General features: G+C 35.6%; 1 protein-coding gene across 1 annotated transcript; it reads left to right on the forward strand.

The window, feature by feature from the left end:
* Window positions 1-509: 509 nt before the first annotated feature.
* Window positions 510-12,175, forward strand: LOC150104826 (uncharacterized). Its single transcript, XM_090396000.1, has 2 exons — window positions 510-581; window positions 10,133-12,175. Exon 2 carries the CDS (start codon window positions 10,139-10,141, stop codon window positions 11,717-11,719), a length of 1,581 nt encoding a protein of 526 aa, XP_090252126.1. The 5' UTR covers window positions 510-581; window positions 10,133-10,138; the 3' UTR covers window positions 11,720-12,175.
* The last annotated feature ends 10,259 nt before the right edge of the window (window positions 12,176-22,434 follow it).

Raw genomic sequence — 22,434 nt, forward strand, 5'->3', positions numbered from 1 at the left:
AACCCAAACTAAAAGCAAACAAACTGACATCTGCGTTGTATCTTATTCTAATGAACAAAGCGGAAATTCACGTAATATAGTGTTTTAAATATAAGAAAATACTGGATACTTATTTCAAAAAAAAAAAAAAATATATATATATATATATATATATATTTCAAGAACAATATATTATTAACTTATATAAGTTAATAATAACTTATAATCAAGAACTATTTTAGTTAAAATACACATTAAAGTTTGAAATAAATATTGGCAACCGTTAAAATTAAGAAAATAGCTTTTAATGAATTAGAAATATTAAAGAATTCCAATAAATATTTATCACTCATCTCTTTTTTCCCTAAAACTAAAGTCTGGATCTGCCTCTGTAGATGAAAAAAACTATAACAACAATAATAAATTGTTTATTTCATAGACTTCCAGATGGCGCCACCATCATATTCAGAACTACATTTTTAATAATAAAAAAAAATATTGTGATAAAGCACATAGATTGTCCTGACTTGGGAAGATAAACATAACGAAGACATTTAATTTCCATTCTAACGGTTCATCTCGTGATATTTGTTATCTATCAGGTATTTATTAAACTTTTTTTTAAGCATTTCTGCAGTTCTTATAAATGCGCCTAACTAATGTGGTTGTCATATGACAGGATGTACAAATATTTTCCTCTTATCACGCAACTGACCGTAAACAGAAACTAAAAGTATAAAGTTGCTTCTGTGTGCTGTATCTCTAGGAGTTGCTTATGTTTATGTGATTATCTGCTTTGTATTATTCCCCTACTGCTTAGAGCTGGTGTTTTATAAGTTAAAATGCTGGGTTTGAATAATAGTTTTGTATTTATTATAAAGTACAGAATATTTAAATTTCAATATTTCTTAATGGCGGCACGGTGGCGAGATGGCGGCACGGTGGCGAGATGGCGGCACATTTGAGCCGTCTCTCTTCACTGCGTACCGCTTAATTAGTGATAGCCTTGGGCCATCTGTCTCTGATGGGTACCAGTGGAGATTGAACTGCCCACTCAGTCTCCAAAAGTTAGATAGCGCTAAATGGCCTCGCCTACTCCCGTATATACGGGAATAAAAAGGCGTAAGCTGATTTTTTTTTATTTTTTTTTTATATTTCTTAATAAAAATTCAGCAAGTGAAACGATTTTTCTGCATATTAATATAAACGATAAACTAATTTTTATATTAATTTTAGAAAATGTATGGATAATAAAGGCTAGTTCGATTAATGTAATTGATTTTGTGATATTTTAAATTATTTAGAATTTAATAGAAATACGATAATACACCATTTTTTTCTGTAAATATAAAAATTGAAAAAAGGAAGCATCGGTTATATTTGGTAGAGCTACATGGTGTGTAGTGTTTTCAGAGATCTCCCGAAAGATAAGAATAATTTTGAGTGAAAATTGGAATATAGGTTTAAATCATAACGTAATATTGTTGATTTTGGTAGTTTGTTGTGTCTGTGTGATTTTAGTGTGAATTCCGTTTTATTTAATCATCATCATACGTATCAAGGATTTAGGCCTAGTATGGCCTGTTCCGGCCTTAGAAGTCATCGTTGAATCGTTTAAGAGGACGTCCTGGTTTTCTTTTCCCTAATGGCTTGTACTTTAAGGCTTGTTTTGGTAATCTTTCTATTTTCATTCTTTGAACGTGTTCCATTAATTTATGTTTATATTTTTTAATTTTTTCTATTACTGGTTCTTCGTTTAATTCTTTCATAATATCTTCGTTTCTTTTGTGATCAAATAGAGTATACTTTGCAGTTTTTCTCATAAACTTCATTTCTGCTGTTGTTAATCTTTGTTTGTCTTTTTGTTTTATTGTCCAGATTTCGCTTCCATACATTAAGACCGGTAGGGCTAATGTATTGTATACTTTTAGCCTGGTTTGTTTTTGAACTAGGTTTGGTTTAAATATAGAGTTAATTACTCCTGTTATTTTTAAATATTTTGCAATTTTTATGTTTATATCTTTTTCATTTTCATAAGTGATCATACATCCTAGGTAGTTAAATGAATTCACCTGTTCTAAGATCTTGTTATCTAATACTATTTTAGTTCTTGCTGGATCTTGTCCTTTAAAGGCCATAGTTTTTGATTTTTCCGTTGATATTATCATACCATAATATTTGGATATCTCATTAAGATTTAAAATAGCTTTCTGTAAGTTATCTTCAGAATTTGTTATCATTTGGTCGTCTGCAAAGAGGAGAGTGTTTAAGTTAACTGTAGGTGAAAGTTTAATTCCTTGATGTAAATTTTTACTCCATTTTATTATTATTTCATTTAAGTAGATATTAAAAAGAGTTGCTGAGAGGGGACATCCCTGTCGGACCCCTTGGTTTATCTCTCTTGTATATGATAGCTCGTGATTTAATCTTATTTGTATTTGATTATTTTCATATATACTTGTGACAGCTTTTAGGATATTATTTGGTATTTGTCTTTCTTTTAATATGTTAAATAATATGTTTCTTTTAACTTTGTCAAATGTTTTTTTCAAAGTCAATAAATGCAATATGTGTTTCTAAATTATATTCTCTTCTTTTCTCTATTATTAATTTTAGGCAGAAGGCTGGGTCTATACATGATCGTCCTTTTCTAAATCCATTTTGTACCTCTAGAATAAAGTTTTCGGAATATTTCATTAGTTTGTTATTTAAGATTCTGCTGTATATTTTGTAACATGAATTTAGTATACTGATACCTCTATAGTTTTTATGGTCATCTCTATTACCTTTCTTAAAGATAGGAATCACAATTGCTTTTTTCCATTCTATTGGGGTGATACCAGTTGAGTAAATTTTATTTAAAAATAATAAGTCTTCCTTTGAATCTTGTTCCTGCGTATTTATATAGTTCTGAACCTAGCTTATCTTCTCCAGGTGATTTTCCGTTTCTTGTTTCTTTCAGGCTGATTTCTAATTCTTCTTCAGTTATTTCCTTTTCATTTTCGTTAATTGTTTGCCAGTTGTCTTTTTTAAAATATTTGTCTGTCCACAGTTCTGTGTAGTAATTTAGAAATTCTTCTAATTTCAATTCAGTGTTTAATTTTATGTTTTCTTTGGTATCTGCATTTAGGTGTTTCAAAATCTTATACATTGGGTCTTATTTTATATAAATCATGTTCTAAATTAGAAACAAATTTATTCCATGATTCTCTATGTCTTTTTCTGACTCCTCTTTTAGCTATGGCTCTTATTCTTTTATATTCTATTTCATCTTCTAATCTTTTACTGCTTAACCATTTGTGATAGGCTTCTTTTTTCTTTTTGATTATTTCTTTGATTGTATCATCCCAGATCTTCAGTTTTTTTCTTTTATTGAATTTTTTGGTCTTTCCTAAGCTTTCATTTGCTGCTGCATTTAGTATCGTTTTTATATTAAGCCATTCTATTTCTATTTCTTCATTTTGTTTTATTTTATCTAGATACTGGTTAATTCTTTGTTCATATAGCCATTGTACATTTGTGTCATTCAATAGTCTAGTTTTATAAACAAATGTTTCAATTTTTCTTTCTGTTCTTGTTACTTGTAGCCATTTAGGTGGTAATCTTAATTTTATTTTAACAAGGAAGTGGTCACTGCTTATTTCATATCCTCTGTGAACTCTAACATCTAGTGAAAATTTTGATGTCTTTTCATTTAATATGAAGTAATCTAATATTGATTTCCATCCTCTTGCTGCCCAAGTATATTTATGTATGTCTTTATGTTTATAGAAGGAATTCATTATTTTTAGGTTATTATAAACTACAAAGTCAATCAATTTTTTACCATTTCTGTTTAGAGTGTGTTCTCCATGTATTCCTATATTATTATTAATTTTCGTGTTTCCAATTCTTGCATTTAAGTCTCCTGCTAAAATTATGTAATCATTTTTATTTATTTTATTATATATGTTTTGTAGCTGATTATAAAAATCAATATTATCCTGTTCTCTTCCTTCTTCTGGGGCATATAAACCAATTATTGTTAAATAGCCTCTATCTATTTTTATTCTAGCTTCTATTATTCTTTCATTCCATAATTTATAATGTTTTAACTGTTTTGAAAGGGAGTTATGAATCCAAATCATGACTCCTGCTTGTGCTCTTTGGTCTCTGTCGACTCCACTGTATATCACATTAAAATTTTCAGTTCTCATAGTTCCTTTTAATTTCTTTTTTGTTTCAGTGATTACTGCTATTTTAAAATTTCTTTTATTTAATAACTGGTCTAATTCTATTTCTTTACATGCTGTTCCTCTTACATTCCAGTTTGCTATGTGTATTATATTTTGTCGTTTCCATTTTCGTTTTCCCTTTTCCATTCCAGGGAAAAGGGAAAACGTTTCCCATAGATTCAATCCGATTATCTTTTTCTGTCAGCTTACAAGTATGGTTATGTTCTCCATGTCAGGGGACTAGCCTGACGATGGAATAGTTCAGTGGTAGGGCTGTTACCTTAAGGCTTCTGAACTCGCCTTCTTCCGAATTTAAACCCATAGGAGGAACAGGGTATATTGAAGGGGAAAGGGTAGATTATAGAAGAAATATAGTAAGGTTTATAGAGAGGAGATAGTTGTAAGGCCAGAAATGAAAAGACCCCATGGCCCTCGAGTACTCTAATAGCACAAGGGTCATAAAGTAAGAAGAGTTGGCTGATAAGGCCTTATAGGAAAGATTAAAGTAAGTGGGTCTTCCTCAAAGTAGAAGAAGGAGAGGATAGATCCAGCTAGGGGTCCATGGGAGTGCCGCTTCCCTTACAATCAAGATGATGGCCCTGTTGGTCCCCTATCCGACACCCAGGGGACGCGCTCCCTAGGGGTTACAGGGTCCCCTGAGAGCGTTTTATTTAATTTAGTATTTTAACGATACGTTTCATAGAATGGCACATGGCAATGTAAGATAATGGCATCCAAAAATACGACGCCTTTGTTCAAAAACTGTAGTGTGAGGGAGTTTGTCCAATGTGATGTGTGCATTCCCGAAGGAGGCTGGAGTTTGGATTGAAAGTGATTGTGGTGGGAGAATGTGCAGAAAGTGTAAGCAAAGTGAGGAATTGAAGTATGTGTCAGGTCATGAGACAGTTATGGTTGAATAAAGCCAGGATGAGAGTGAAAATAGTGACGATAGGGAATTACGATGTACAAGATGGCAATGAGAGCGGTGATCAAAGAAAGAGTGAAAGCAACTATACAGAGAGAGAAAATGGTTTAAATGATGAAAAAAATGAGGAATTATTTGTAGGGCGTGAGATGGCTAGGTTGCGTGCAGTGATACAAAATGCTCAGCGGCAATTACAGCACCTGCACACTTTCCAGAGTGCCTCGGCTAACGTAAATAAACAAGTGTTTGAAAGAAAAAATAAGCGTAAGAGTAGGAGAGTTTCTGAAATGAAGGAAAGAGTATTGTACAGTGACTTCATTTTAGAATAAAATGAAGTCACTGTAAAATGACTAACGTTAGAATAACGAGGAGTTATTAAGAGGAGTGATAGATGGGAGTTTAACTAAATCGTACTTACCGGGCGCGAAATTTAAGGATGTAAGTGAGAGTATTAGAGCCAAAAACAGAGGGTGAAAGAATTGATAGTTGTGGCCGGTACGAATGAATTGAAAGGAGATACATTTTTTATGAGAGAGGACTTGAAAGTATTGTTAAAGGTATCGAAAGAAAAGAGTGACAGAGTTAGAATGGTGAGTCTGTTGCCGCGGTATGACAGAGAGGAGTTTAGTAGGAGGGCCATAATCGCAAATGACATTATGCGCAGGTTATGCAGACGGTGTGGTGTGGAATTCGTGGACGTGTGGAATGAGTTTGATGGGCGAAAGGACTTGTACAAGATGGATGGCCTGCATTTGTTTGGATTTGGTGTGCGGAGACTGGAAAAAGTGTTGCTGAATGAAGTGAAAATGGATGTCCAGAACCAGAGAAACTAGAACTACCTAGGAGGGGGGTAAGTGGATATGCGGACATCACTGAGGCAGTTGAGTGTAAGAATGTATATAATGTACCCGAACCAGTACTAAGGACAAAAAATGGGAATGGGATAGTTAGAATAACGCTTCAAGATATGGGTGGGACAAAGGGACCTCTGCATTTCATGTATACTAATGCCAGGAGTATTAGGAACAAGAAAGACGAATTTTTGGCATTGATTGGCTCTTCTTGGCCACAGGTTATTGGCATTAGTGAAACATGGCTGACGGAAGATGTTATAGTTAGTGGGATAGAATGTGTAGGTTATAGTGTGTTTAGGAGGGACAGAGAAAATAAAATGGGGGGAGGAGTGTTATTGATGATAGCTGATGAACTGCAGCCAAGGAGAACTGAAGTTGTATCGCAGGATAGTGAAAAGAGCTCATTTGAGGCTATTTGGTGTGAGATTGAGACTGGCAGAACAAAATATACAATTGGGTGCTGCTATAGACCAGGTGATGGAATAGAAGGTGGAGATAGTATGCATAAACAAATAGAAGCAATGAGTGGAAGGAGGGTAATTATTATTGGGGGGGTTTCAGCTATGGTAACATTGATTGGAAGGAGGAGAGAACACATGTGAGGAAGGAAATTGATTTTATTCAATTATTAAGGGATAACTATCTGAGATAGCATGTAATTGAAAATACTAGGGGTGTGAGAGTGCTTGACCTGGTAATAGCATCTGAGAATTTGACTAATGAATATGACCATGTTGCCACCTATTGGTGAGAGTGATCAAGACCTGGGAGGTGGCTAAAGGTGTGGAATTTTTGATTAAGACAGGGTATATGTGGAATTACCGTGCTGGCAAGTTTGACAAGCTTAGGAGATTGCTTGAATCAGTGCCATGGCATGTACAACTACAAGGGCTGGATGTCGATAGAGCATGGGAAGTGGTCAAGGAGCATTTACAGGAGGTTATCGCTGATTGTATACCTAGGGTCCGAATAGTAAAACAAGTAGGGGTGAAATGTATGATAACACCATTAAGCTTGAGCTGCAAAAAAAGAAACAAATGTGGAGGGAATTTAAAGAAAGAGGTGACCTGCAGGCACACGAACGGTATAAATTGCAGGCCAGAAGGGTAACGAGTGTGGTAAAAAAAGCATATTGAAAGATTCTTTCAATATTCCTCAAGCAAAAAAAAAAATTACACGGCAAAATGATTTTAAAGAATGATAATGGTAAGGAGGTCACTGAATCAGCCGATATAGTGGAGTTATTGAGCGAGCACTTTGCAAGAGTATATCATCTGGGTGGTGACATTGAAAAAATGAAGAAACCATTAGTTTATACCGGAATTGTGATAAATGAAGTGGAGGTGAACAGTCTATTACAGAACCTTAATGTGAATACATCTGTGGGATTGGATGGTATACCGGCACGGGGTCTTGCGTGAAGCGGCTCAAGAATTATCAGTGTGACCGTGTTGTTTAATCTGAGTCTCGGGTCTGGTTTAGTCCCGAAGGTGTGGAAAGAGGGGAAAATAGTTCCACTGCATAAAGGAGGATCCAAGACTACGGTTGCAAATTACCGACCGACCAGCATATCAGGAGTCGTTGTCAAGGTCTTAGGGAAAGTAGTCAAGGGGAAAAATACAGAAATGGATTGATGAAAATGAGATACTGTACGGGGGACAGCATGGCTTTGTGAAGGGCAGTGACGGCTGAACTGGATAAGGCTAGTGGGTTTACAGTGGTATCTGGAGAGTTCATCGAATGAACCATTCATCAAACGACAATTCGTCTCAAATGCAATTCATCGAAAAAAAAGTTCACCGAAAATTTAAAATTTTCGAAAATGTTTTGAGAAAATTGATCCATTTAGAACAAAACCTTAACCGTGAATAAGAAGAGTACAATGCTACGTTTACAGTGATACTTCTGGGCTTGGCTAAGGCATTTGACAGGATACCATATGGAATTCTAATCCGTAAACTACAACATATGGGAATTGATATAGGGTTGGTGAGATGGATAGGTAGGTGGTTGATGGAGAGATATCAGAGAGTAGTTTATTCAGGAGTAGGGTCCAAAAGACGGCCTGTGACTAGTGGTGTGCCGCAGGGTTCTGTTCATGGACCACTGCTGTTTAATTTGTTAATTAACGATATAGGGAAGGATCTAAGAGGAACAGTTCATTTGTTCGCTGATGATGCAAAGTTGGGTAGGGCAATAGTGAATGCAGAAGATTTAAAAATCTTGCAGGACGATTTGGATAGATTGGAGTTCTGGGCTAAGGAGAATGGATGTCAATTTAATGTGACAAAATGTAAGGTTATGCATTTTGGGGTGAAAAGATTAGCAGCAGTATACCACATTGGTGGAACTGTACTCTAGGAGATTGATGAGGCCAGGGACTTGGGAGTGTTGGTGGATAGGGAGATGAAGTTTAGGGGGGAACATTGCAAAAGTAGCTAAATCAGCTCATCAACTCACTTGGTTGTTGAAAAATACCTTGACGAGCAGAGACAAGCAAGTTATTGTACCGAGCCCTGATAAGACCTCATCTCGACTACTGTGTCCAGATTTGGTCACCTAGGTTTCTTCTTGATGGGGAGGAGGTGGAGAGGATCCAGAGGCGAGTGACTAAGATGATAGCAGGTCTATGGAATGAACCATATGAGAACAGGTTGAAGATTTGTGGGTTGCAGAAATTAGTTGATAGGCGGAAAAGGGGAGATATGATTGAGACATTCAAATTACTGAAGAGTTTCTATAGGATTAATTCAGAGGATATTTTTGAGATCAGGACTGATGGTAGGGGAACTAGGGGACACCTATGGAAGCTGGGCAAGAGTGTGGTTAGCAATAAAATGCAGAATGCTGTAGTTATGTTTAAATCTACACCCATGCACATACTTTTAGCACTTCATTATAACTAACTTTGGATTTGATAAATGTGTCGAAAGATTTTAAATTTGATTATTGGATTATTATTATTATTGGATATAGTATAATATAATGCTTAAATAAAGCGTTATCAGAATAATAATGCTTCTAATAACAATGAGACACTTTCACGTAAGTGAAGGGAGATTAAGTGAATGTTGTGAAGGCAAATTTTAAAAAAATGTTTACTAGTAATGGATTTTCTATACATTTTGGTATTTCACAAATGCATTACATGCGCGTTAGCCTAGTGGCTATGCGCTTCGCAACCATATGCCTGGGGAAAGAGTGTCCTGGACTCGATTCCCGTCGACGACGTGAGGAACTTAACGATCTTCCTCAGCCATAGCCAAGTTAGCCGGTTTTGGGCGTGGATATCACGTTTTTTTCCGCCAGTTTATCTGGGGTTTTTCATCCCGCAAACACACGGACCAGTGAACACACAGGACACAGACAAAGGAAGGCATCTGGAAACCACCTTGCTCATAGTCACTTCCCTAGTATGGTCCCCTATCATCCGTTACGATGAAACGAAATCATTCCAGTTCATTTTGTACATATACGCATAAATCTACGCATGCGCTATGATTTTTCCTTTTTCATTTAATTGCGTTTTCTGTCCTGTTCATATTCAGAAACCAATAAGGATTCTTATATTTTATTATTTTATGAACTGTTTGGAAAGGATACTTGGGTTCACGATATAATCAGTGGTGAGCTATAAGGGGCTCTCCCGAGCCCTTTGTTAATTTGGATTACTGCACACAGATCTGGTCGCCTGGATTTCTTGGAGATGCGGACGAGATGGATTGGGTTTAGAGGCGAGCTTCACGATGCTCCATACGAGGAGAGGTGAAGATCTCTATCTTACTCATTTATTTTTGAGTTTTTATAATGGTAGTTTAAAGTTCAGAGCTACGTTTGTTATTCTATCTGAGATTGTCTTAACTATTTTACCAGTCCATTGAAGTTTTTTTTAATCCTATTTATTATTTTTATGATTATTACATGATTCCTCCATAAAGTCTTCGGACTTATTGCCATGGAACCATGGAGAATTGCTGGAATTACAGCTGAATTATAATTCCAGCAGTTCTATATGGCTTGCATTCCACGGTTTTTGATATCTTTGAACATCTCGGTATTCTACTTATTAAAATTTATTTAATGCCTTGCCAATGACTAAGTATAGTTACTTCGATGGGATTCTCACACTATCAGTTATTTATTTTATTTTTCCTTTTTAGGTTTTCATGTCTTCCATTGAGAATAATCAGGAATGGTATTTAAAATCTTTTGGAGCATTTCTGGAACCATTATGCATACATCTTGCCGAAGAAAAATGTGTAGGAACAGTATTATTTCAAAAGACACCAGACAACAGATGGTTTGTGAAAGATTTAACACGTAAAAGTGGCCTTTTGATCAATGGACAAAAAACTAAATTCGGATCATTATATCATCTTAATGAGGGCGATAAGCTTACTTTCAAGGGACCAGTTCGTTTAGAAGACTATTATTATGACTGCGTGTTTTCTAAAAGAGAAGTTGATCATACGTGCTCAGGATGCAAAACTATAGCAATAGAAAATAATCTAGCAGAGACAAATTCTTCGCTAATTCCAGTACGACTTCAAGAGACGCGTCGTGGAAAGAAAGATAGAAAAAGGAAATCTAAAAACGAACGCAATAATTCTCAATGTGTCAACTTATCAGTCTCTGAGTTATCTAAATTTAAAAAAAGAAGAAAAAGACCAGTGAGTCCATGCTATTCTGATGGGCTAACTTTTTCTCCGTTTTCCAAGTGGATACGACAATTAAAAGATGTCCAGCACAATCAGAATACTTCTCGTGAAAGCGAACAATGTCATAAGTGTGAAGGCAGAGATCGTTCCAGTTGGAACAATAATTGCAAAACTACTGAATCACAGGATGCAGATGCCACGGGTTTGGATGATGAACATGAAAAAGGCGAAGCGCATAATAATTTACAAATGTCTTCCGTATCATTCCAGACAGATTTAGAGTTGGACGATAAACATTTGTTTTTATACAAGTTATGCACAGATATGTTGGGCCAAGTTGATCATTGGATGAAGGAGTTAAAAAGATTACCTCTCGGCAAACAAGAATCCCTTGAAGAGGCAGAGAAATGCGTATATGTGATTAGTTCTGACGATTCAAGCGATGGTTTACAGAACTGCACTTCTTCCCATATGAAGAAGACACAACAAACTAAAACGCATCATCCGGGTACAAAAAAAACACCATCGTTTTCTTCAGACGGTGAAAATGATATTATTTTTCGCAATTGGAACCATTATCTAAATGACGATCACGGAAAACAAAATATTAGTGGTTCTGAAATTAATAACGAAGAAGTAGATCCTGAAATTATTTTCGCTGTGAATAATATATCGCCTAAACAGAAAGCAGATGTGAAGAGTGATAGGAAGATATTTGAAAATTCAGAAACTAAATCTGCTCATCATAGTAAAGGAAGCCATAATTATAAATCCACTCGTGACAAAATGGTTACAGTAATTACCCTATCTGATGATGAAGAAGAAGAGCCTGTCTTTCACCAAGGAAAGGAAATGGACAGTGAACTGCAAGGTACGAAAGGAATTGAAATCGAAGATTATTCTGTTGACTTGTTTGAATATAAAGAATACGTTTCAGAGGAAGATCTTATGCAACGTCTTATGTGGGGAGAGGAAGAATGTTCTTATAATAGCAGCATTGAAACAAAGGATGAGGAGTCGAAAAGTATCAGAGAAGGAGATAAATATAAGTTGGAAAAATTTATTGAGGACTGCTCTGATGAAACCTAATGAATATTTAACATCATTATGAGAACTGAATAATGGGCTTCATGCGTTCACGTATGAAATTGGGATCTATTAAAAGATAAAATGAAACTAAAGGACTAATATGTGATATCTTAAAACCAATATTAAACTATCGCCCAAAAGGAAAGAGGCTACCGGACAGATTCTCCAAATAGTGGATTAATGACTGTGATTAGAATGTATATAAAAACGGATTTATATTTATGATGATTATAATTCCTCCAATGTTGTGAAAAGGAATTGATGACACCCGAGAAAAATACATGAAGGATTGGATAAAGAGTTGCCATATTTAGAAATAGGTGAAGGTTGGTTGAATGAAGAATCAAAAAATCGTCCCACTCTGTGTAATACTGTTGTGAACAAAATTCAGCTATTCATAAACACTATGAACAGCAATTTAAATGTACATTATACAAATAAAAGTACTTAAGACTTACTAAAGAATACTTGTTTTCAAATATTTGTCACCTAGTCATTCAGAGTACAATCACAAAACCAATCTATCTATTTTCTTTGTTCTTGCGCTCCATTTGTCTCTGTTCTCACAGCATTCATTACCTAAGGACTATAATCTCCACTCCTTCAAAAATAATATCAGCAAGTTCTCCCTCGCTCATCCATGACACTTATGGTACAGGTCCTACAAAATTTCCTAAAAAGAGTTTGAGTGTCTGCGGTTTCGTTTGTTAGAGTTTTGATTGCTTTGAATACGTATGTCACGTTTCTGGCGAATTTTTAATGGGAGTACCAACTTCAGTGTTCTCCTGTCTGTTCCTTTTCGACAATATCCATGGAAACGCATGCATTACTGTATGACACTACTATACAATAATGGAAGAACAACACATATATAAATATTATTGGAGACCTGAAGTGGCTTGAGAAGTTCCATGTTTGGTCTCAGAGCAGGGTTTCCTGCCTATATAAAAATAAATTAAAAATTATAAAAAATTAACAAATAGTGAAAAAAAAAATCCTTAGCCCACCCACGGTACAAATGCACTGTAGATTTACTAATAACCGTTATGGACAAGAACCACATAAAAAAAGTTGAAGTGATGATAGAATTCTTTTACACATATAAACATATTCAAAAATTTCAGTTTTTTTTTTTTTTTTTCCAGTACTAACATTTTGGAAAATGTTAATGAAAATCATAGAACTTCCAACAGTTTTTGTTCTTTACTTTATTTTATTTATTTATTTTTAAATACAACGCACAAAACGTTGTAAGCCTACTTTTTAAAAATCCCTTTCAGAAAAAATGCAATTTAGAGACGAAAAATGTTGTTTGCGATGATGGGTGGTAGATGAAATAGGTGGTAGTCGGAGAATTAAGTAGTAAGGTAGACGACGAGTTGTATGGAGCGGAGTAGAGTAGAGTGCCTTCCCGCGATGAGACCTTTGACTCCTTGGAGATGTCACGTTGTAATAGTAATAGTAATTTCAGACCTCTGATATGCGGAATAGTTTTCTCACACTAGACGATTAAATGCCATAGAGAGATACGAACCAATAGCCTGTAGGTTGGAAAGGGAAAGAAACACTCCCCCTTAGTCAGGCAAGTGAGCATCAATACTGAAAAAGCCAACAGAAGTTAATGAATTAATTACTTTAACACCTTATGTATTGGAAATGAAATTTAGTATGTTCGTAACTAATGTCGTAGCAATGTTACCAGTAGATTTATGACTTTGTCTATGACGTCACAAAGACGTCATACTTTACGAATAATGCATAATGCGATTTTTTGGAAACAAGGAAAGGCAATGGTTCCTTTTCGGTATATGTATCTAGTTGCTTATGTATCAAAAAAGAAAAAGAAAAAAATAAAATGAAAAAAGAATAATCTCCTAAGGGGAAAAAGAGAAGGCCAACGCACGCGCGTGCACACACACACATACACACGCACATACTGTGTTTTGAACGTTTAGCTACTGAAGGAGAAGGAATTTTATCTAATACCAGGAAGCTGTCAATCAACTATTTTCCATGAAGAGTAATTCTGTCACGTGGTTAAGAACGCCTTTGATAAGCTCAGATATATCTCATCTGCCCACGTATAAAAGGTTTACTATTGCATTTTATCACATGAAATATGTTTTATCATGGTCTTTTTTCTTCTAAGTTAATCGAATTTTAAGATATGCTCTCAATAATTTTTTGTAAACATGTGTTCTACTTATGGCTTTGTCAGTAATTTATCGTTAAGCAGGAGTTAGAAACATAATATACTAAAGGGTAAGTTTATGAGGTACACCTATATAAAAGCAGGTGACACTTCATTTCGGGTACCTACAAAAATGTTTTCACTTTCAGGACATGAACTTTACAAGGTGAAAGCATTTCATAGGAACCGTGATGGAGACTCAAATGCAGCTGTTAAAACTATCCTGCAGCAAGTAACAGTTAGATAACTGTGACTATAAAGGGATACAATTGCTATAAACAATGTTCAAGAAGAATGTGGCATGAGTGGCTTATTCAGTAACGGATTTCTGCTGAGAAACGCTCTCCACACACTACAGCACAACTGATTCATGCTCCTTTTCGTCATTCCATGGTCCTATCGTCTGCGTACCAAATCTGAAGGTAGGATTTATTGAACAAGACGTGTCCATAGCAGCTTTTTGTAAAACAGTTGTGGAGCTCATTGAGGTAATAACATATTATATTACCTGTTATGCTTCTTTACGATTACTGTTGTAGTGGTGTTCGATGTGGCCAGTTGTGTCTCATTGATCAGGGGTCACAATTTTTTTTTTGGAACTTTCCAACAACAGGAACTCCAGTTGGCTGGATGATACTTGCAGTGATGCGTCTAGCGGGTGCACATCCACAATTTATACGTGCTTAGAAAGAAGTCAGCAGACATGATAATGTGAGGAACAAACAGCCATGGCGCTCATCTTGATAAGATGTAGGATCTCTTTTAGCTGCGATGAATGCAGCGAAATCCTACTGGGCATACTCTCCACAAGAGTACGATAGCGATCAATGGGAATTTTGGACTATTCTTCCTGTTGGCATGCAATGAAGTCCTGGACCCCTGGGTGAACGTCTCTTGACCTCACCCAACGATCAAGTTCATTCCACAGATGTTCAATGGGTTGAGATCAGGGCTCTGTGCAAATCAGTCAAGTGTGGTGACGTTCATGTCCACAAGCCACGCAGTTACAGTAGCAGAATTATGACACGGTGCATTGTCTTGCTGAAAGAGACAGTGGCCAGTTCCGTAGGAAGGTTACAAAGTAAGAAATACTGCATTCTTCAGAAAGTTCAAATATCTCTCGTTGATGCACCATCAACAGAGGTCCGAGACCAAACCAGGAAAAACACGCCCATACCATCATACCGCCATCTCAGAATTTTATAGTCGGGGTTACGCACTCTGGTAAGAGACGTTCATCGAGCATCCGCCATACCCACACACGTGCTCGGTATAGAGCGTAAAGACATTCTTCTCTCCATAACACAGCTTTCTATGCTTTAACGTTCCTCTGTACACACTCTTTGCACCACTTGAAGACTACGCCACATGTTTGTTCGGGTAATGTGGGGCTTGCGTATTGCAGTCTCACTATAAAACCCCATATGTTGCTAGTGTCAGTTCTGAATGTTTTTGGCTGATTCGTGTTTTAGTTAATGCCCGGAACTCTGCATTCAATGAGTTTACCAATGAATGGCTATTTTTACATATTATCCTTCATAGCATCGTACGGTCACTTTCAATGAGTGGTTCAATGGGGGTGCCACCTGCATTTGACTCCCTGTGCTTCCATCTCTGTATGGTATCACAGACTGCTGACCTGGGATGGCCAGATTTGCTACAGATAGAGAGAGAGAGAGGTCTGTAAGATGGCATCCTATTACATCACCTCTTTCAAACTCCGTCAGTTCCCCTTCTCGCAGCAATTTGACTTGTAGACAGTTCTGTTGAGTGGGGTGCATCCTATTGGTCCAATTTATACCAACTAAAACACTTGACTCGTTACATGGCGCATCTTGCCCATTGGGGGTGCCAGTTGTATCCTTTCCAAGCAGAGACAATTCTACATACCATTTCATTAAACAAAATGCAGGATGTAAACTTTGAATCAAAGCAAACACTATTAAAAGATTGAAAACTTTTTTAAATATTGAACAGGAAATATTGACGATGCTTAATATACAATAGTTGCGTATTAATTGGAAACAGGAAGTGAGATACATTAACGATTATAATCTATTTCATTACATTCATATATAACGATATTCTAGACCTATTACGAACTTTCCTGAGTGATTATTTACTTTCAAAAACAAATAAGACTATTTCGGTGATTACACCACATTTTTTATTATTCAGTATATATAATATTTCAGTATATTATATATACTGAAATAATAGTTCCCGACAAGTTTTGTAAATCGTAGGATTTACATCTTCAGGCGGTAAATAGTATAACTTAAAGTTTAAACAAGAGAAATTAATAAATACAAATCATAACCGTCTGCTATTCGTAAACCCAAATAACAGAAATGCAGATATATAACGTTATTGACGTTGAACAATACTTGACGATGTCACGTGTTCTTTTTCTCGTTCATACAGTCCGAGCTCAGATTGAGGTAGATTTTTTATTAGAGCTGACCACACTTGATGGAGAATTAAACCTTGATTTTTATTGCATTGGGTTGGGTTTTTCAGCATAGTAGCGGCTTCTTTAAATTTTCTTATGTAGCTGTTGTTTTCTATGTATGACATCGTCGTTTTTTGCCAGAGTACATCGTGTCCAGTGGAAGTGGTATGGAAAGCAAGACCCGTTTTTTTGTTTTCTTTTGTATTGTACGTCTTTTTGGTGTTCAGCCATGCATATTTCCCAGATCATCATGTCTGTCCTACGTAGCAAATCCCGCAAGAGCAATGGATTTTGTAGACTCCTGTTTTTTTTAAGATGATGATGATGAGGTGGTTTTGGTGGATGTAGGAATCTTGAGATTTTTTTCATAGGAAGGAAGGCTACTTTTTACGTTGTGTTTGTTCATAAATTTGGCTATCTTATCTGTAACATTTTTGATATAAGGAAGCGAGATTGCGTGTTCGTAATCCTGTTTTATTGTGTTGTTAGTTGGAGGTTGGACTCATTTAATGCAGAGTTCCAGGCATTAACTAAAACACGAATCAGCCAACAGCAACTAACAAACACAACGTAAAAGTAGCCTTCCTTCCTACGGAAAAAATCTCAAGATTCCTACATCCACCAAAACCACCTCATCATCCTCTTAAAAAACCAGGAGTCTACAAAATCCATTGCTCTTTCGAATTTGCTACGTAGGACAGATAGGAAGATCTGGAGAAATACGCATGGCTGAACACCAAAAAGACGTACAATACAAAAGTGAACAAAAAACGGGTCTTGCTTTACATACCACTTCCACTGGACACGATGTACTCTGGCAAAAAACGACGAATGTCATACATAGAAAACAACAGCTTCATAAGAAAATTTAAAGAAGCTACTAATATTCTGAAAAACCGAACCCAAAGCAATAAAAATCAAGGTTCAATTCTCCATCAAGTGTGGTCAGCTGTAATAAAAAATCTACCTCAATCTGAGCTCGGACTGTATGAACGAGAACAAGAACACGTGACTCGTCCAGTATTGTTCAACGTCAATAACGTTATATATCTGCATTCTGTTATTTGAGTTTATGAATAGCCAGACGGTTATGATTTGTATTTATTAATTCTCTTGTTTAAACTTTAAGTTATACTATTTACCCCTGAAAATATAAATCCTACGATTTACGAACTTGTCGGGAACTATTATTTCAGTATATTATATAACTGAATAATAAAAAATGTAGTGTAATCACCGAAATATGTCTTTTGAACCAATTAGCCGCAGAAGTCTACGCCTACAAATTAGACTATATTTAATAGTCTTGTTTGTTTTCATTTGTTTATTAATTTCTCATCTGACGCCCTTAATAAAAATGAGTTGATCACATGAATTTCATCGTGAGTTTTTTTAATGACATCTTTCAGTGGCTTGTATCAATTTATTGTGTCACAATGGCATGTAGTAAATTTTGTGATGAACGTATATTAAATTTGAAAACCCTCCAAATTCAGTGTCATGAAAAGTTAAAGAATTAAAATTTCAGTTATACAATATAACTGAACGTATGTATTTCTGTTTCTCATTTTATTTAAAAATTCTCAAAAACTGAACATTAGAATATAAAAACCTAACTTAATTTAACCAGTACCACCAGGGGTCGCTAATAATTTCGTATTATGAAAAGGGGGTCGCTGATAAAAAAATAAAATTCAAGAATCTGTGCTCTAAATAACCATCTGGGTATCCGGTGATAATATGACCTTTAGAACCGAAGATGACGCTTCCGTACTTGCATTCCTCTTTCTGTTCTTCCTCCTGTGACTCCTTCTTTCCGCTGTTGAGCAAATGTTTTTAATGCTTCTAATCTTCTGCTGTCTTTAAAGAACGTAAGAATAAAAAAGCCATTTTTACCTCATTAAATACGTCATTAATATATTGGTTTCATAATATAAAATAATACATTTGGCTTTATTTAATAATAAAATTATTAGTAATGATAATTATTCAATTGATGGAAACAAAATATCAGCTATGGAACAGAAAAGGATTATTATTTTTAGTTCAGTTGTTAAGGGATCAACTCTGCCACCTGGCGGCAAAACCATTAAACTGCCTTATTTATTTATTTTAAAGACAGTGTTATGAAACATAATTGAAAGTGTCAAACACTGAAAATGACGTGATATTTAATATGCAAAGAATGAAACACATACACATAATGAAACTTGTTTATTAACAATTTTCCAATACATGCAGGAATTTTTTTTGAAAGAGCATTTATGACAAATTTTATTATAATTAAATTCAGGTTGTGTTTCCTGTATCGGTACCAAAATTATTCATATGACTACATGAATTTTATTGATATTTAGCAAGTGGAAAAATTTACAAAAATTTTCACAAAAATTTGTCGACCTTTCTCAATTTTTGTTTCCAATGGAAATTGAAACATGGGAATTACCTATTGCATTAATTCCTCTTTTTTTTTTTTTTGGATGGATGGATGGAATTTAATATAATAATTTTTAATAATAACTAATAATTTTTTTCGAACTGTTAATAATTTGCATTGAATGAATGTGATTTCATGAAATTTATTATTTAGTGTCTCTTTTCAAATTGGTTTAGTCGTTTCAGTTTGGGTTCATTCGGACTGTTCATTATGGCAGAATTAGGCAAAACAAAAGAACGCGTACAGACATAAACCAGAAACGGTTGTAGGTGTTCAGTTGTGGCGATAATGAATGATGTTATTGTACATTTGTACAATACCAATGTATAATTTGTATAATAATAATGTTATTGAGAAATGCAGTTTTGTGATTCTCTGCGATCATTCTTACTTGTATTGAAAACACACACACACACACACACACACACACACACACACACACACACACACACACACACACACACACACACACACACACACACACACACACACACACACACACACACACACACACACACACACACACACACACACACACACACACACAGCGTGTATTAAAATCAAAACTTATTTATGCAATGATATGTTTAAATACATTTTACTCTTTGGATTAGAATATTAATTTCTAGTGTAGAGTATAATTATATACTGCAGATTAGCAAGCAAATAAATTAGATATCACGATAAGCAGTAACTAATTACTAACAAACGGATATCATTACTTTTAGTGCTTTAACAATAAATGTCGCGTGATATCTACAGATATGAGTCCAGTCACGTGACACTCTGTTAAAAGTTAGGTTAAAGACTATCGCTAATCAGTAAGTTCGTAGAAATGGAGCCCAATTAGGCCACAAAAACTGATAAAAGGGGAGGGATCTTCTTGTAGCATGAATATTTGTTTCCTGAGTGGAACTTATTTCTGTTGAGTATATTCTCTGAAGTATCTTCAGCAAAGCAAAGATAATTCACGTACAAACTTTGTTTGTACGCCTGGGTAAAGGATTAAAACGAATATAATTTATGAAGTATAATACACTTTGTAATCCAGCAGTAAAACTTTCTACAAATATCTTATTTCTCTTAGTAAGATCTCACTTCATCCCTTTTTCTTTCGAAATTAGTCAGATCTTTAGTCAAGGTAAACACTTCTAGTGTTTACCATCACAAACATATCCCATCCATAGCTTCCTGCGCCTCTGTCACACTTGGTGTCCTTTTCCTTTTTCGAGTCACTCCTGTAGAACACTTAACACTACATAAATACCAAATTCACCTTTCTATACGAGGGTGGTCTCAAACGTTCTCGGCCTCGACCATAGATGGCAACACTATTGGCAAGATTTTTTTTCTAAGTTCATATATCTATCATAAGCATCCATGTGAAGTTGCAAGTCATTCTATCAAGTAGTTTGTTTTATACAGCTGTCGGAAGCAAAAGTGTTGCTGTATCCTTTGAAATAGATAAAATTGAGTATCGTGCGGTTATAAAATTCTGTGTAAAAGAAGGTTTAACGCCAAAAGAAATTCATTCGAGGTTCATAAAAGTTTATGAGCACTCTTCTCCTTCGTTTTCGACAATTAAGAAATGGGCTGCCGAGTTTAAACGTGGCCATACCAGCTACGAAGATGATCCACATGAAGGACCTCCAAAAAAGTATAACAACGTCAGAAATCATTGATCAAGTGCACGATATGGTATTGGATGACCGGCGAGTCAAAGTGCGTGAAATTGCTGAGACTATAGGCATTTCAAAAGAACGTGTAGGATATATTTTGCATGAAGAATTGCAAATGAAAAAGCTTCGCGCAAGATGGGTGCCGCGCTTGCTCACTGCAGATCAAAAACGCACGCGCATGAAAATCTCTGAACAGTGCTTGGAAGTTTTAACAAGAATAAAACTGATTTTGTGCGTCGATTTATCACTATGGATAAGACTTGAATGTCGGTAGATGCCTTCTTTCCTAACCTTTATCTGAACCTCCCGCCCCCAACACATACAACGATGATGTGCTATGCATATTCAATCTATGCAGCACGTTAATAAATTGTCCAACACCTGTTAAGCGGTTACTCGATTACTGCTAAGTATATGACATATAATATATGTCTGACACAGTGTCATTTTACTCGGCATTCTTTCGAGTTTCTGAAACACTGGGTTAAGTCACCCCCCTCTAACTAAAGAGGACAGGGCTATTTTTTCTCTTCTCCCGAAATTCGTGTTTTGCCTCTCGCAAAATACACAAAGTGATCGATGAACACAAGTGAGAAACAAAATAGACTCATTTCGCAAATAATTCTGGGGAACAATAATCTTATATCGTTAAAGATTTCCCAAGTATTCCTCATTTTAAACTCTGAAATATTTTATTCTAAAGTAATTCAGTCGACTATCTGAAGTCGGCTCTTTGTGTTTTCTCAAAATACGATAAGAGTAAAAACTTGAAAAACTTTTCATGCCTAGGATTACCATAAAAATATTAAGGGGTAATTGTAGTCGTCATAAAAACCGACAATTAATCAAATCAAATGTAATCGAATCGAAACCACAGATGGTGTTTTAAAAGATGGCGCCACTGCCCATAACTTTCAAGTGGTCTCCTTAACATTGGTGAAAGCTCTGTAACCCGAAGTTCCAAGACCCCACAAGAGTTTTGAAGTTTTATAACAATGTCTTTTCTCTTGAATAGAGTAAAACAATATTTTTAGTTAACTTGCATTTTTTTCTATAAATAACTTACTATAAAACGTCCCATTTTTCTACAAAATTTAAAACAAATTTAAAGGGAGTTTGGATTTGAGAAAACAGCGCACATACCGATCACTGAATTAAAATCCTTTATGCAAATGTACGTAAACGTCACTTACGTACCGTGTATAAAAAATATTGGATCACGTGCGTCACTACGTCTCCTAGGTAACTATTTAAGAATCGCCAGTAGTGTTGATCACAATGGGAAAAACAAAGGATCTTTCGGAGTTCGATGAAGGACTTATTGTGGCTGCCACGATTTCGAAAACAGCAGAGCTAACTGGTTTCTCAAAAGGTGAGATATGTCAGGTGTTTAATCAGTAGAAAAACAACATGTAGGTTATTGTTTTTCCACTGACTAAAAATAACAGTGTGGTCCTAAGAGAGTCTGTCAGGACTGTCTTAGGACCACACTTGCTGTTCCCGACCCATATCTCATAGAAATATGCACTGGGAATTGAAGAGCGGAATTGGCAGTTGCTAATTGAGATCCAACACGGTATTCAATAAAAGTTTCTAATTCAGTGGGCGGTATGCATTCATGGAAATATAAATTTAGTCTTAATTTAACTCACTGTTCGAGTTGTGGAAGGACAAAATGGACGGACAGTTGGTCATACATCCAGGAAGGTAGGAATGAAGACCATCGAACAAAATAATAATAACACCATTTCAAAACAACTTGTGAGTTCTGCCTACTTTCCAAACAGAAAACAGGTGAACCCTGAGTACACAAGAACCGAGCGAAATACTGAACACACTGACAGATACCGGATGTCGGTCCCCCCCCCTGTATTCCTCCTCCCTGTTTATTCACTGCTAAACGTATTTACGCGTTGCACCTCTGATATAGAGAATAGTTTTTACTCTTCCAAGAGG

The sequence above is a fragment of the Typopeltis vanoorti genome, chromosome 7 (genome assembly GCF_054136105.1).
Source record: "Typopeltis vanoorti isolate ZY-2024b chromosome 7, IOZ_Tvanoo_1.0, whole genome shotgun sequence".
NCBI classification, from domain to species: Eukaryota; Metazoa; Arthropoda; class Arachnida; order Uropygi; family Thelyphonidae; genus Typopeltis; species Typopeltis vanoorti.

Excerpts from the sequence above, each read along its gene's own strand:
- LOC150104826 (XM_090396000.1), top strand. The coding sequence starts at position 10,139 with ATGTCTTCCATTGAGAATAATCAGGAATGGTATTTAAAATCTTTTGGA.